Source organism: Lonchura striata, chromosome Z, assembly GCF_046129695.1.
Source record: "Lonchura striata isolate bLonStr1 chromosome Z, bLonStr1.mat, whole genome shotgun sequence".
Taxonomy (NCBI): Eukaryota; Metazoa; Chordata; class Aves; order Passeriformes; family Estrildidae; genus Lonchura; species Lonchura striata.
The window spans coordinates 453,171-469,563 of record NC_134642.1 but is presented as its reverse complement, the minus strand read 5'-3'; the positions used below and the strand labels follow the sequence as shown (position 1 = coordinate 469,563).

At 44.4% G+C, this 16,393-nt stretch overlaps 1 protein-coding gene across 9 annotated transcripts in view; it reads left to right on the top strand.

Moving 5' to 3' along the window:
* The window catches only part of NEDD4L (NEDD4 like E3 ubiquitin protein ligase), a 78,542-nt gene that overhangs the window by 32,489 nt on the left and 29,660 nt on the right, over window positions 1-16,393 (top strand). For 4 of the 9 annotated variants that reach the window (XM_021545354.2, XM_021545352.2, XM_021545351.2 and 1 more), the window contains 2 exons: window positions 2,952-2,990; window positions 4,284-4,337. In XM_021545354.2, the coding sequence (XP_021401029.1) occupies window positions 2,952-2,990; window positions 4,284-4,337 (93 nt within the window). Of the gene's footprint in view, window positions 1-2,951; window positions 2,991-4,283; window positions 4,338-7,132; window positions 8,599-16,037; window positions 16,175-16,393 lie in introns of those variants that run through there. The other 5 variants (XM_077790460.1, XM_077790459.1, XM_021545355.3 and 2 more) reach the window with 4 other exon arrangements.

The following is a 16,393-nucleotide window of genomic DNA, read 5'->3' as shown; positions in this document are numbered from 1 at the left end:
TTTTTATTTTACTGGTATTGGTAAGAGAGATAGGTATTCATTACTGGTATTGGCAGAGAGGAAAGTAGTCATAAGCTGTATGAAAAGTAAGTGGAAATAATGACTTGTCATTTTTTTATGGAGATATTTAGAACCAACAGAGATTCACTTGAAATCATGGCTGCAAAACAGAATAGTGGGGAGAATTTTGTTATTGAAAACACGAACTGGAATGACGCGGTTCTAAAATCAGGACATTGGGTGATATGAGAAAGCCACCGTGGAATCCTAGTGGTGTGGTGGTGTGGAAGATCCAAGCAGAACTTGTTCCAGAACCAGGGCATGTTTGATGTGGAAAAGGAATTTTTCAAAGACTTCCTGGTTAGCCATTAGTGCTTGTTTCATTCCCAGGTCTCCACCTGCCTTTTTTCACTGTCAATTAAAACCCAGACATTCTCAGTCATTTCTGTAATAGTGGTATTAACTCATCTGTTGGAAAGTTCTAGTTGGTAATTTCTGCTTTGAATTGTTAAATTTCATTTCAAGGCAGAGTTCTCCCTGTGCAAGTTGCAATCATCTCTCTCTTTTGTAAATAGAGAGATGATTGCATTATTACCTTATCTCAAATTTGAATTAAAATCATTAAAAAAATACCCCAAGTACAGTTGATCTGAGGAATGACTGACAGTTACCTCCTTCAGCTCTGTAACTGTGTTAACCTTTCACAAGTTTCTCATTTTTCTCCTCATTTTTTGTTCCTCATTTGAATGGGTAACTTTGTGCAGCACTGCCTTGCAGGAGTGCTTCTTGGACAGCAGAAGGAACTGCAGTGTCCCCTTTTCGTTCTCCTTTCCGTGTCCTGTGCTGTTGTCTGATCTGCACAACTGGACTCTGCTTCTGGAAGTGCTTCGTTACAGCCAAAAGGGTTAAATGCACATTGTTTTCTTACTCTGAAAAAATAAAGTTACCAGAAGAATGTCAGCTATATATGGCATGACCTACCTAGGTTAAATTTCTGAGATTTTTTTTGTTTCAATTTATCTCCCTCCATAGGTTAATCCAGCTGTAAGGTTTGATTGATGCTTTGTACTTCTTTTTGGAGCTGTATTTGGAATGCCCTGCTGGAAAGGTTCTCTCTGAAGTAGGGAAAGCTGGATTTGCTGTTTTCTGGCTTTGATCCTGTAATGTGGTCAGTGTGTTCTTTAAATACCTGCTAGAATTTAAAAGTTCACATGCAGATTATCCAGTTTCTTCAATTTCTTCACCTTGACTGCGCTGAGCTCCGAAGACTTCTACCTTTCTCATATGGAATATTAAAAATAGTTTTCCATCTCTGAGAATGCCCAGTGTCCCCATTGAGCTCCAGTGTTCAGGAGCATCACTTCTCTCCATGTCTTCCTTTTCTGTGTATGATTAAATGAAAACCCTTTTTTAAATACCCGAGGAAGGTCTAGCTCAGCTTGACTCCTGGCAGTCCTTTATGTGTGCTGCGCTTGCCCTTTTTAGGATGTAGCTCTTTGAGGTTGAGTTTTTGTTACTGTTTCCTTGCTCACATCCTGTATGGAGCTATTCCTGCAGTTCTTCTTTGCTGGCACTCAGATAAGTTTGCACTTTCTGACTCTGCCCACTAAGAGTGGGACCTGTAAAGGTGGAACAGTTTTCCAGGTGAGTTACCAGGCATTTACCAAAGACTCTGCTGCCTCATCCATCAGATTTCCCTGAATTGTGTGGTTAAGCAGCATTAGGAATGAATGGATTATCAAGTGGGCAGTAGTGCCCTCAAAACCCGTGTTAAACCAGTGCTTTGTTTGGTAAATTGTACATACCCTCTCTTGGCAGCAGCAATAGCATTTGATGAATACAAGTGTTTAAAATGTAACTTTTCCTTAATGTAATGTAAATTTTCCTTACTGCTTCATTTTATTTTTTACTGAATACATTGTGCTCCTTCAGGGAAAAAAGCTGAAAGTTTCTCTGCTCCCACAAGCCCATCATTGATTCACCTGCCCTTTACAGTGGTCTGTTCCTTCAAGGAGTACTTCCTGCTCTGCCATGAGGTCCTCTATTCCCATTTTGTAGTGAGATGCAGTGTAGTCAGCTCCCATATCCTGCCTGTGAGGAATCGATTGGATCTATAGCAAGGAGTAAGATAAACAGCCAAGATTCCCCATCTCTGCTAGAACAGAATTGTCGTGGGTGTAAAGCCAATTTCTCCTGTCAGCTCTGCCCGTAGATCTCTGCTGTGTGAGAGCGTGAGGGAATGGTTTGGCATGAGCACAAAATCATTGGGCGTATTGTCCAATTGTTTTATACTTACTCAAGCTTGAATTGCCCAAATTACTGTTTGTACTTCTCATCTCTTTTGTGTCAATTAATTATGTCATGTTTGAGCTCACTTCAGCTGGCAATATGTATGGACGTTTATTCTGTGCATTTTAGTCAGGTTGTTAAAATTAAAATCCTTGGGCTGGGAGAACATTGGAAGAGTATCTTACCTGTTCCCAGGAATAACCTTTTCTTTTGGTTTTACTTTTGGTTTTTTTTTGGGTTGGTTTTATTTTTTTTTTTAATTTTTCTGTTTATTTCACAGTATAAATCTGAGAATATTCTTGGAGCCCCAAAGTTGCTTTTGTGATTAAAAAATACTTTTTTTCTCATCTGGGTTTAAATGAATCTTGAGAATGAAATGTTCTTCAGATTTTATTTCTATAGGTTCTCAATGATTTGTCTTTTAATCATCAAATTCTATTTATATTTAATGTCTATTTTAGGGTCATCTGACTCACATATCCTCTCACATTTGGTTTACTCAATAGAGAATCTCTAGATGGCAATGTATTTTTCAATTTCTTTTATTACATGCTTTTCTTTCTCTTTTATTTCCCTAGAAAACTGTCACTTGCATGTATGTTGTTATAATTGCACACCAGAAAACATTTACATTAGATGTAAATATAGTTACTTTTTTACAGACGCTGAACCCTAAATGGAATGAAGAGTTTTACTTCAGAGTAAGTTTCTCTTTATTTGTGGTCATTATTAGAACATGTACAGCTAATGTTATTTTCTATTTGTATGTTTACTCCAGAGACCTGCTTGCCCTGATGTACTTGCTGTTGTGTTTCTGAGGGGATGGAATGCTCAGCAGGAATTGGCTTGCAGGTTCCTTAGAAACTGTTTCCCAACCTGCAATTATATAATTGTGAAGGGCAGTCACTTTGCTACTCGGTTGCATACAACGTTCTTCCAAGGAATAGTTGACTTGTGACCTGTAGTGCAGCTGTAGCTGTACAAAAGCGGGTCAGGTAGGATTGCAGGGGTTTCAAACATTACCCTCGAGCAGTGCCTGAGGGCTGGTGTGGCAGATGGGAGCTCTGGGACAGCAGTGCCACCAGTGGAATGTTCCATGCACAGGCCTCACTGCCGTGGGGAGTGCTTACTGGGACACCTGCACCAAACAGCTTTTCTGGGGTTTGCAGCTGAGATCTAGAGTCTTAGGAAAAGGGAGTGCACAACCCTGCTGCAAAACCTCTGGTGTAGTTCACAAATGCTCTGTTAAAACATCTTGAGTGTCCTCAGCAATAACGGGACCTGTAAAGTAATTTAGACACTATTTTGTGTGTCACAGTTCTCTGATTTTCTCAAAACTGGGAAGTCCATCTCCAGCCCACAGAATTGTTGTATACTATTTCTAAATTTTCTTAATTCAATATGCTGGTCGTAGTAACCCAGCTTGTAAAGCTTCTCTGAAAAAATATATCAACTGGATCAAATGCTATAAAACTTGCTTAATAGCAGCTGTTTTGTCTTTCTGACAGAGTTCTTTTTATGTTTGATTTTGACCTTTTAAATGTTGGCAGTCTTTCTGCTTCAGTTTAAGTAAATAATTTTCTGGAGGTATATTTGCTGTTCAGGTGTTGGGGAGATTTCTGCTGGTTGTTCCAAGGATGTGAGTAATAAATGGGCTAGAGATGATGAGCAGTGGACAGTCAGAAACATATCTGAAGGTGAAATTCTGAAGGAAATGCAGCAAAATTCTTGCTCCTCATAAATCAGTCAGGGAGCCTTGATATTCTGTCCAGCCTGGGACTAGGGTCCTCTGCCATGGGAATGCAGGTAAAAGCTTTCATGTCAACTGCCATGCTCTTCCCAGTTGCAGTAAGGTTCTGGTGCTCCAGTTCAAGTAAAGATTTACATCAGACCTGTTAGTCCTGTCCTGTTTGCCTTGATTGCTGCCTGAGCTAGTACCCAGGTTGTTATTGTCCAGCTACTGAACTTGCAGTGACATTTGGATTTTCTCACAGGTAAACCCAACTAACCATCGGCTGCTGTTCGAGGTGTTTGATGAAAACAGACTGGTGAGTGCTTGTCTTGGTTATGTTCTGCTAATCACGAGGCTCCGTGTGCCCCAGCTGATAGAAATACAACACAGCTCAAAGGTGTCTTCGGACGGTTGTTTCAGTGAGCGTGCCAAGAAACACAAATAGAGGTGTAAAAACCATTTGAGTCTGGGACTGAAAGGGCACTAAAGTAGTGCCTTTCTGAGTCGGACCAAGATGGTCCTCCTCACCCTCACTCTGGCCTTCTCAGGCCTCTCCACTTCAAACCAATAAAGTCCTGACCTTTTCAGTTGCTGATAAAGGAACTGCTTTATCATTTTAGTGTCCCTTTCCAGTCCTTTAGTGCTTCTGCATCTTGCCTGGGGAGGTGGTTACCAGAGCTGCATCTTATGCGCACAGTGCATGCGTGAAGGTTTAAGGTCATGGCAGAATGGTGGGTTTCATCTCTGCCTCACAACGCTCACATGTTGTTAGTGGTTTCGTCTTTCCCTGCCTTTGGCTGATGCAGTAGCTTTTCAGGAGGAGGCTTTCACCATTGACTGCTGCTAGCTTCTGGAATAGTTTTATCCGTGGGAAAAGTGTCAGTATCCCTCTGTACATCTGGGGTTAAACGTGCCAGTGCGGTGGCACACTGGTGGATGGCTCTTGGGGGTTTGCCTTTTGAACATTGTAACACCAGCTCTGTTCATGAGATCAGGAATTCACATTTTCTGGGGTGGAGAAACTTGTTTGCTTGCTGAAGATAAAAAAAGACTGTAAAAGCATCTGTCTTCAACAAATAGGTTCTTTCCTTCTATCTTCCTCATAAATAAAGAGCAAAGGAAACCACAGAAGCTGTAATCTGGGGAGAAAAAGGACTTGGCAGCTGAATGACTGGATCTTTTCTCAGGAGGAAGTAAATTGGTGAACCGGTGGCACTGTGCCTCTACAGTGGCTGACCAGGAGCATATTTATTTTGTATATAATGGTTATAATGCCCACTTGCACTATTAAAACTGCCATGCGCCATTGGAATGCGAAGGTGCCACAGGAACAGGGAGGTCGGGTTAGAGAAAAAGCTTCTATGCATTGACAGCTGGGAAATTACAGGTTTGGGATACTTATTTCAGACATACTGCTTTGGATTTTCGAGTTTGGGTGTGCAATACCGGCCGTACTGTGGCAGTTTCAGCACTTTTTATTGTTGAAGTAGTTTGTGTGTATTCTCCTTCTGTTCTGCCTCCAAACTCAGTCTGTCCTTGGCCTTGGAACTTCCTGGCCAAAGCAGCACCTGGGGTTAGGAAGCATGGCTTTCCTTGCAGAAGGTCTGTGGCAAGCTGACTGCTTCGGGGGGTTTGGAATAGCAAGTTTCTATCAGGTTGTGTTTATAGAGTGAGGAGACGCTGAGCTGATACTTTTGGCTTTACTCTCACATACTTATTGTCAATATTTAAATGGCTTTTGTTGGAAGGACTTTGTTTCTTCTTGTTCCCAAATTACCAAAGCACACTCTGTCTTAGCAGGTGTCTTTGCCTTTCTCTTCCCCAGTCTCAACAGAGTAAATGTGATGCAGCCTCCTTTTGGATGCAGAGACCGTGTTATTGAGTAACATGTTTTAGCTGAAAAAAAAGATAAAATAATACCAACACCTGTGCTTCTATGATGCAATCTCCAGGACCATTGCTGTGTGGAAGCTGTTCACATTTTTGTTGCGTTTCATAACCCACATAAAAAATTGTGGGATTGTGCTGGTTGCTGGCAGTTTGATCAATTTGAGCTGCCGTTGCTCTTGGGATTGGTAGTTTTGTGGCTTTTGAAAGCAAGCTGCTTGTAAGCAGAGTTCAGATGTCTCAGCAGAGGACTGACCCGCCACATACAGGTTTTCAGAGCTTTTGACAAGATTTAGGCTTTCTAGTTCTCGCAGGGAGCAGCTGTCCAGGCCCTGAGATGGAGCTGCCTTCTGGTTAACCAGAGTTTTTCTGGTATGTGCTAAGAAGTGCGAGTGCCCTCAGGGCACTGAGTATCTTTGTTGTAGCAGAGCTGATTTAAGGTGGTTGGTGCACGTTCTAGTGTATCCTGTCTGCCTGTCCTTCTCCTGAGCTCTTCTGGCTCTCGGAGTGTAACTGTACTCTGTGCTGGCAGTGCCACGCGTGGTGGCATTGCTGACTCCCTCGCTGGAGGCCAGCCAGGAGCAGGCAGTTCTGTGCAGGGGCTGGGACAAATCAGTGCAAACAGACATGCAACACCCAGCTCTGCTTTTCCCTCACCTGTACTGCCTGGCAGATCTGGAAAAGGAGCTTTCTGACTTGCTGTCCTGCACATTTCTACTGGTTTTACTGTGTGAGAGATCTTTGCCATACGTATGATTGCTTTGTTGGTAATTTGTAGTTGCTCAAAGGGAACTGCAGGTTATATTGCTGCTGGGGCTTTTTAAAGTCAAAAGTTTGTTGCTTAATTTTGTTATGAGCACGGTTAAAATTTTAAGTGTAACCATGTTGTATTTATTCCTGTTCTGCCATGACAGCTCAGAGCTGTAACACACTAAAATGTTGTGCTTGAAAGAATTTTCCTCATTTGCATGTGGTGTTGATTTAAGCTTTTAACACAAAATGGAAGCATTTTGTTGTAGTTAGAGTTTTCTGCAAGTGCTTTCTCCCAAGTGTGCCCTGTGAATCTGATGTGGTTTAGATTTATAGCAGTGCCGAGTGTATTCGCTGCCTCAGTCAGCTGCGAGAGCTCTCCCTCTGGGGCCGCTCCTCCCTGATGGAAAAGGAGCAGCTGGGAAGGTGCTGTTTCAGGCTCTTGCTGGCATTAAAAAAAAAAAAAAAAAAAAAAAGGAAAAAACAAACTCCTCACACACTTACATTGGAGAGGGGGAACCAGGCCACGTGACTCCCACCATCCTACCCTATGTCACCGTGTGTGTAGGAGCGCTGACTGCTCCTGCCCAATCATGCCTGGAATGCTGCTTGCCACTTGGGCTATTTCTGCTATCTGTCGCTCCCAGGGCTGCAGTGCTAACCGATTGGCAGATGGGACACTTTTTCCTGGAGTTTATGTCTTTGGTTTTTAACTTCTGGCAGTGCCTGAATTGTTGCCGTTCTCCCTCTCCTTTTCTCCTCTCTGTAAAATCATGGCCCATCGGCTGCGGTTTCATTTTGGCTCTGGGAGAAGCAACACAGCCCCCGAATCGGAGAACCTTGCCCGGGAGAGAGAAGATGACTTTTTCATGGCATTCCACACCTTGCCAAGAAGAAGCAGCCCTCACGCGTTCTCGCGGCATGGACCGGATTACGGCGGCGACGGAGATTTGCACGAAGTGGGCTCCTTGAAAAGGAGCACATCCATGTTTATCCCGCAGCTGCTGAACGGCATCGACGCGCGCCCCACCAGGAGCTCGTCCATGCAGATCTCGCTCCAGCGCAAAGCTGCCGACGGCTGCGCCGACGAGTGCGCGGCCCCGGAGCCTCCGGAGGAGACGCTGCCCTGGAAAGTCTCAGACTTCAGGGAGCCGTATGCATCCCCTGTTGAAAAGCGCTCTTCTCCGAGCGCTCTGCAGGTGACTCCTGAAGGTTCTTCACCCGGGCTGACGGAAGAGTTGGGGCAGCAGACAGATGGAACTGTTTGCTGTAACCGTAGAATGTTCTGTAGTACTAATTCTCAGAGCGAGGAGGCTCTGCTGACTGCCCAACGACAAGAAGCGAGTGAAGCGGCTTCAGGTGTAAACATAAGCGGTGTGAGGATTCAGCATCGCGCCTCAAGTGCGGAGGTTCCTCAAGTTACTCTACTTCCCTTTGGTCCTGACGCTCCAAATAGCGCTCCCACCTCTGAGCCCCGGCGCTGGTCCTTGCAGCATGTGCCAGATCTGTCAGCAAATTCAGGGAAAAAGTTCTTTGTTCTCCAGTTACAGCAGCCACAGACAAGCAGTACGGGCGCAGAAGGTGGCAGTAACTTTGGCTTTACCGGAACAAAAGGGGACAGGTTGGTCAGGTACCCTCGGATACGGCTGGAAAGGAGTACTTCCTACCCTGTCCAGCCACCAGCAGAAGGAATTAGCCCCACAGGTGATGGGCTGAATTCGGAGCTGCCTGGAGACAGCAGGAACAGGGCAGGAATACCTCGAAGTGATTCAGTAGAGCGGATGCCTCAAGGGCAGGGATGCTTGTTTAAAATCAGACCAGATCAAAACATGAGGCAGCAGCACTTCAGAATTCTTGTCACGCGTGGGCCGGAAGAACAAAGTCAGGCTGTTGGTAAGGAGGGTCGTGGCACCCCTGGTCCTACGGCAGCCGGCACCGCAGTAAGTATGATGGGCGTGCTGTGCTGTGCTGGTAAAACACGGATTGCCTTACAAAGGCTGCCACACTGGAGCCAACTGCAGCACTTCCATTGTTAGCACTGGAATGTTCTGCGTTTCTTTGGAGCAGGCCACAAATTGTCTTTATTTCTAATCTAATGTAACTTCGCTCTTCGTTATGATTACATCCAGTGTAATATTTTCAGCTCTTACTGTCACGTGTTTCTTAATTCACATTAATTCCAGCTGTTACGTCAGCTGGAAAGATTTTTTAAAATCAGAGCATTCAAATAGCAAATTAAATGTTTCTGTTAGTTTAGTTGGCTGAGGCCTTGCTGCGTAGAGAACTCTTTGTGCACTCTGGTTTTAAAAACAAATACTTTGTCACTTTCTAAGTGTAATGGACACACGTGGACCTCTGCACACTTCTAAAATGTGTATTGTAATGAAATAGTTGCTAAGACTGTGGGAATCTTAGAGTAAGTTTAATCAAAGTACTGGCTTAGTTAAGGTACCAAGAAGTCTGGGGAAAAATAATATTTATTAGTAATTTCTTATACTAATCTTAGAGTAATTTTTCTTTCTTCCTTCTGGAAGTGAAAAACATGTCATGCCTTTTGTATGCTGCAAGTCCTGATCCAAGTCCAAGTGCAAGTGGTTTGACACAACTCAGTAAACAGTCTGTTTGGATTTGCCTTGATTTGGTGTTAGGATGGCAAAATTAATCTTCTGGGTTTGCTTTGTTACAGCAGGCGAGGATTGATGGCTGATGTTTTTCAGCCGCTTTTCCAAAGCCTAAAGTAGGAGCAAACTGAAGGGTTTAGATTAGTCATTTGCTTAAATTGCTTTGCTGTGCAATCCAACACGGCCCACTCAAGTTCCCAGCTCAGGGATGCTCTATTTAGCATTGCGAGCTCTGGCTCCAGCTGTGGCACGGTTGCTGAGGAGATTTCAGGCTCCATGGCTCCTGTGCTCCCAGGCTCTGAAATGCAGCACAGGGACAGCTGCTCCCTGCAGCAAGGCCAGGAGTGACTCTGCAGCTTTCCCATGGAAAAGCTTATGGACTCGGTGTTTTTCCAACCTTCTTTGGAGCTCTTGAAAGCGTGAAATAGAAAGAAATCCCTCCCTGGTACAGGTTTGGTTCCAGGACATGTAAAGGAGCAGAAAAAAAGTATGTCTTATTTTCCCTTTCCTCTTTGTTATCCCTTGCTCCATTCCAAGATCTGTTGTTCATGGAGACCCACTGCAGCCAGTTCCCTAAGTAGCTGTGGGGTGTCAGACCTAGCACAGAGGCAGCAGAGGTTTGCAGAGATGTGCCCTGGGTCTGTGCAACAGTTCTCATTTTCCTAAAGGATCTCCTCTCAAAGTCCCTGTTTTCATCCCCCCTGTAGTAACAATTCCCACCCCAAAGACTTGCTTCAGTAGTCCCAGAGGAGAACGAGGAAATCTGTTCCTCTGTGCTCTTGGTTTGAGTTACCGTGTTGAATGGATTGAGGCAGCTGTGCAGCATGGCAGGCACAGAGGTGCCCAGCCCACATGGCACTGCATCCTGCAGGGCAGAAACTCTCAAAGGAAAAGAACTAACTGAAACTTAAGCCTTTTTTGTGGTGTTTCTCATCTTTGTAGTAAATCCCGAAATACTGTGGGTAGAGGTGATGGACTGGGCAGGATGCCATGGGAAGTGTGGGGGATGGAAGAGTTTTGTTGCGAGTTTTGTTGCATTTTTTGACCACAGAATATTACTTCTTAAGGCGCCATTTTTAATCTGTCCCACAGAAGTTTGTTTGGCAGATCTGCGATGTGAGTAAGGGAGTGCCTGAAATATCTGATCTCTTGAGCTGAGGGGAGAGGTTGCCATGGCTTATAGTTGATAGTGTGAAAGAAAAATAATTGTGGTGCGTCCCAGTGCAAGAAGTTTATGTGTATATGATTGATATAGGGCCTGGGCCGGGGCTGGGAGCAGCAGCTGCTGCAGCCTGATTTATCTCAGAGCAAACATCCGAGCGGGCGTCTGCAGTCCTGCTGCTCCGAGTGGTTGTGACCTTTCAAATATCTGCTCTTTTAGACAAGTGCTTTGGGGCAAGCAGGATGTCTTTCATTACCAGATAGAGTAAAATATTAAGTAAAGGCTGAGCTTGTGTCAAGCTGTGAAAAATTTTATTTGGAAGCCTTATTGCAAATTCTTTTGCCTGGTCTGATATTTTATATGCTGTGCAATAGAATGTCTGTTCACTGTGCATATTCCACATACTGCTGTTGTTTATCACTGGGGGCTGTGAGTGCGGAGTTGAATTTGTGGGATACACTTCAAAAATGTGTCGGACAACTGCTGGACAGAGCTGACAAAGGTATCTTTGTGAGGAAAAACCAGCGTGCCCTGACAAAGCATTGCAGGAGTAGCACTGAATTATATTTAATAGACAAACAGAAGCAGCACCTCTGGGTTCGACAAGCGTGCATGTCTCACAGCTCGGCTCTTCCTCTCCTTTTTTAGAAATCATTTTACAATAAATATTGCTCCTACTTCAGGGATTGCTACCTGGACTCTTAGTGGGCATTTATAGGAAATAAGTCATGTGGCCTTAGCTGGAGGTTTAAATGGTTCAAATGAATAGTGTTGTGAATTTCCTGGCTCTCCCCTTGCTCTGCAAGGAGTACAGATGGCCATCTGGAAAACCTCAGCTCTCTGCAGATAAGGACTTTGTTGACAGCTGCAGGTAGAGGATGATGAATTCCATTCCTTGGGTCTCTAGCTTTTCTGTTAAGGACAAAATCAGCTCTTCTCAACAGGAAATCACTTGCCCTCCTTCTTAATTCTCGTGTCCATCAGCTTGCAGGCATGTTCTGATGTGCTCTGGCCACTGAGGAAAGGGGCAGGTGGACACACGGAAATAGTATCACTTTTTAAAATAGCAGTAATAAACTCTTTGCTCCTGTGTGGAAAATCTGTATGTGAGTTTGGGTACACAGAAATCTCTGAAGTGGAGAATTTATAATGGAAATGCTGACACCGGTTTAACGCTGCAGGTGCCAGCCTGCCTTAGTGCAGATCTGGCCACAGAAAATTGCAGATAAGAAAGCAGAGGGTGTTGATTGCTTTTTGTGCTGTTCAGCTGGTTTTCTATTTGAGAAAAGCTGTCAACTAATGATGGGTTTCTGAATGTGCACATTTTGTACACATAAACAGAAGCTCTGCACGTGAACTGAAGTTTTCGGTTCAGCAGCTATTCCAAAGCCAAATCTATCCTGTTTACTTAGTTTACAGACTAAATCTTAGTGTAAAATACATTACTGTATCACTTCATCTTAAGTCCAGGATGAATACCAGGATGGCATTGGGAGCTTCCAAAAGTCAGCAGTTAGTACAGAAAATAAATTAATCAAGCATTAATTAAACCTGGCGTTATGACCAGCCAGGTGTTTGTCTCTGAAAGGAATGAAAAAAATTAAAAGGGTGCATGGGAGAAGCTTCCAGAGCTGAAGGCAAAGGAATGAGATGAGTTGTTCAAATAAAATGAAAACTGTACTTTGTGCTGTGGTGTGAGTCCAGAGCTGTCAGTGCTTTGGTGGAAAGCTGCCACTTCCCTTTCAGCCTTGGGTTGGAAATAAAAACTTCCAGGATGTACTTTATGGATTATAGAAAGTAATTTTTACAACTTTGCTATAAGGTGGGAGTTATATCTTCAGTGAGAGAGAGGTTCAGCTCCGAATGCCCATGACCTGCCATGATTGTCAGCTTTGTCTCAAGTGCTGTCGCTCATCCCAGTGGAAAAAGGGGAGAGGGAGACCCAAAGGCTCTGAGCTGCAGACAGAGCTTTGTCTGACCGTGCCTGTGTGGGAGAGAGCTGTGCAGCAGCGCTGCCGAAGGCAGGGGATGTGCTCAGGACGCCTGCGAGGACAGCCTGTGCTCTCCAGAGGTGCTTCTGCTTGCACGGCAGCCGTCAGGGGAGGGAGGAGGCCTGCAGATCCATCTGCGTTTTCCTGCTCTTCCCGGGGCTGGTAGCCCTTTGCAAAGGCAGGCTGTGCTGGTGCTGTGGCAGTGCGATGGTTAGGTACTGACTATCTGCTTACTCTTTTGAATTGCATTTGGAAGTACGCAGGATTTTCTCCCGATTCCGGGACGAGCAGTGCTGTAGGATTATTGTTCAGCAAGAGCCTCAAAGATGCTTTAAGACTAATCTTTTGATCGTTAATTTTAGGAAATAAATCTGATGCTGACTGTGATCGCTTCTATCTCTTACCGTGTGTCCGTCGCATAGTCAGTCTCTCCTTGTTTCTGCCCTTTTTCTCACCAGTTAGTCATGCGCAGTCACACATACAGCATTAAAAAAGAACAAGTAAAATGAGAAATACTGGGAATTACACTGCAAGTAGTTTAAAGATAATTAATTATTAACTTGGATGTTACCCAGGGCCTAAGTATACTTTTGTGAGTCAGTTCTGTGCATAAAAATTGCATAATGAAATAAATTGTGTTTCCATTTTTGAGCAGTTGCCTTGTCTCTGATGTGAGGCTGGATACCAGCAATTTCTGAAAGGGTTTAATAACACATGAAGTATGAAAAAGAGGTTTTCAGTAATCAGTTAATTTGTGGTGACATTATTTGAGGTCTATTGCATGTTTTTAATTTACTGTGTAAAAATACCTGATTTTAACTGAGCAAGTGAAATACTGTTTTGTTTTGTTGTTTGCAAATGTGGGGAATAGCATGCTGGCTGAGTAGGGAAAACCTTCCAGGAAACATTGCACTGTGGGAACTGGTCTTAACAGATTCGTTTTGGTCTGATGTCACCATTTTTTAATATATTTTTGGCCTTGCAGCAGTGCCCCAGTGCAAATGTCTTAGAGGAAAGCAAGCCGTACCTGCTTTATATTTAGTGAGGGAACTGAAATCAATCTACTCTTGCTCTTGCCATCCCCTCAGTAAGCCTCGCAGTGTTTTTTCCTTAGGGAATTAACATTGCATTGTGCTGGGGTTTGGGTCTTTTGTTGTCCCTTTACAAAGGTTCAGTTAAAAAGAGGAGGGGAGAGAAGGGTTTCTGTAGGACCTTTGGTTGCTGTCCCTGTCTAAGCTTGTAAATCCTGTGAATTCGGTGTAATTAACCAAGCGCCCAACTTTGGCCAGCCTCTACGTAGGAATGGGAAATACTTTCCTTTCCCTTTGAATAGATGTATCTTTATTCCGCTGCAGGACCAGATCTCTGTGAAATGTCTCAGTCGTGTCGCCAGGGAGGGGACAGCAGCCAGAGCGGGTGGGACAGTGCCCCATGCCCCCCAGGTGCCGAGCTGGCTGTGCTGGCCACTGTTGGTGTGCCAGCAGCGAGTTCCAGAGGGCCTGACTGGGCAGGTGACATCACTTGGGCTCCATGTGCAGGTGCAGCCAAAACAGATGCGGGAAGAGGTGGGAGGGAAGAATGCAGAGCCGCCTCTTGGCAGGGCCAGCTCCATTCTCCATGGAGCCGATGCGGGAGTTGGCACGTGTGTTCCCTTCCCAGCACAGGCAGGCTCCTGCAGAGGGTTCCTGAGAGCTTGGAGCTGGCCAGAACGCTTCCTTACCTTTTGTTCTGCTCCTAAATGGAATGGGGATTGGCAGTTCCGACCAGACATTTGCAGCCGATAGTGCTGGGCTTCTGGCTTTTCTGATTTTTGCTCTAATCAAATCATTGTGTAGAATTCCAGAATACAAACAAACGGAATTAAAAAATAGAGCGTGTAACAAACTTTTCCAGCTTTTTTCTGTGTTCTTGAAATTTCACCCAGAGAGTTCATATTGCCAACTCTACCCCACTGGATTTTCAACTGACTGCAATTTAAATTACCCACCATAAAAAATCTGGCAGTAAATATTAGTGACTGATCCCCATGAGTTAGTCAATATAATCTTGGCTCTTCTTTCTCTTACAAACAAATGTGTTGCTTGAAAATTGAGCAGGTGTGAACGTTCTTGGTCTCAGCAAGGAAAAAGTGCTTGGACATGTGTAGGTGTAAATGATGATTAATTTACAGAAGTTAGGAGTAGTTAATGTCCACTAATTAGCACGTCAGTGGCCTAAGCATGAAGTACCTTACTGTTCCCTCTGGTCAGTGCACAGCCGTGTTTCCCCTCAAGATTCTGATTATTACCTAGTAGAACAGAGTCTCATGTCACAGAAGAGTGGCCTTTAGAACACCTGCAGTGGATCTCGCTTTTTTCCATAACATTAGGGAAATCATTAAAGCAAAAATATGATGTCACATATTGCCAGGCCTAATGCCTTCTTCAGTGTAAGTGCTGCTGGGATCAGCCAGTTGAAAGAATGTACTTAGTACCTTTGGAAAATTCAGGCTGAATAAATGTCAGCGTGCCTTCCCTGATTTCCATTCCAGCAATCTCATTTCCCTGCCTGCAGAGCCTTTCCGCGACTTTGATTTCCCTGCCACCCATCTCTGTTGTTTAACCTCAGCCCACATAGCTAAAGCACTGCATCACGATCCAGAAAAGCGTGGCGATGCTCCTGATGTAACAGAGCTGCACAAAGGTGCTGGCTGGCACTGCTGCTCCCTGTCATCCCTGGCAACCTACAGGGCACTCACGCAAGTCATGGGGAGCAGAGTTTTCACAGCACTGCTGCAGTCTTGGGTGTCATTTTTAAACAAAAATGGCCCTACGTTATTACTGAGGTGAACTTAAACTGCGCTTTTCTGGACTGTTGCTAATAAAGATGTGCACCTGAGCTTCCCCAGAGAGAGGGAGTTCAGTTCAGCTCAGCACGCAGGGAGCTGTGACTTTGTCAGCTGGCCACAGCCGCCACACTGGCACGGGAATCACAGCTCTTTAAGTGTGAGCTGGTGTGCCCACAAGAGTTTCTGGGGCTTCTGGAGGGGTCATGTATACATTTGGTTCCAAACTGTCCCTGCTTCCGTGAGCTTGGGTTGTCATGCTCAGCTTACGGTGGGGATTGTTGCAGGCATTTGAGGCTGCTCTGAGCTTTGGGAGTGGCTGATGTCCCAGCACATGGTGTGGATAGAGGAGGGTGGAATGGTAGAAATGAGTGTCTGTGTGCTGGGGACTTTTGCTTCGCCACGAGTCCTTTTAGTGCTGCTTTGCAATGAGGAGTGTGCATATGAAGGAGAGCAAATTCAGTAATGAAGGATGTTACGTCAGTGTGATGGGTGCGATGGATGACTAAAATGTCATTGTTCTTCAAGACCACTCATTTGCTGCAGAGTTCTTGAGTTGAGAATTATTCTAATTTGTATGAAGAATGCCAGTAAATTTGACCAGAGTCTTGTGGAAGAGCTGCAGAGAGAAGAATCATTAAATAGAAAATTTCCAAAGTGCACGGTTTTGCTTACTCAGCAGGCCTGTGCCCAATATGTGCATGTTATGCCTCTGGAAGTGATGCACCCCGATCTCTCTATTTTTCAAGTTATTCATTAAAACAGCACTTCTATTTTTTGACATATTTTGAGAGAGAATCTATGGATTTCTTCAGTTTTGTCTCTGTTCAGTTTCCACAGAAGTCACAGTCTGAACATTTGTTTTCTTTCTCAGCTGCCTTCCTCAAGTTGCAGGAGGAGGTGAAAGTGTTTTAAAAGGTAATGACCATTTTAACCTTCCTGTTAAAACCAGCTATCGTGCTACTCATCTTCCAGCTTACTTGCAAGAGCTGGATACATTCTGCATCTCTAGCCCTTTAGACCTCAGTTGCTGCAGTTCTCCAGGATATATTAGAAGCATTGGAATAGCTTTAGGGGGAATATAAATCCCCCTAGCACAAGGAGACATTTCTACTCTAACAGTACTTGGCTTTTCTG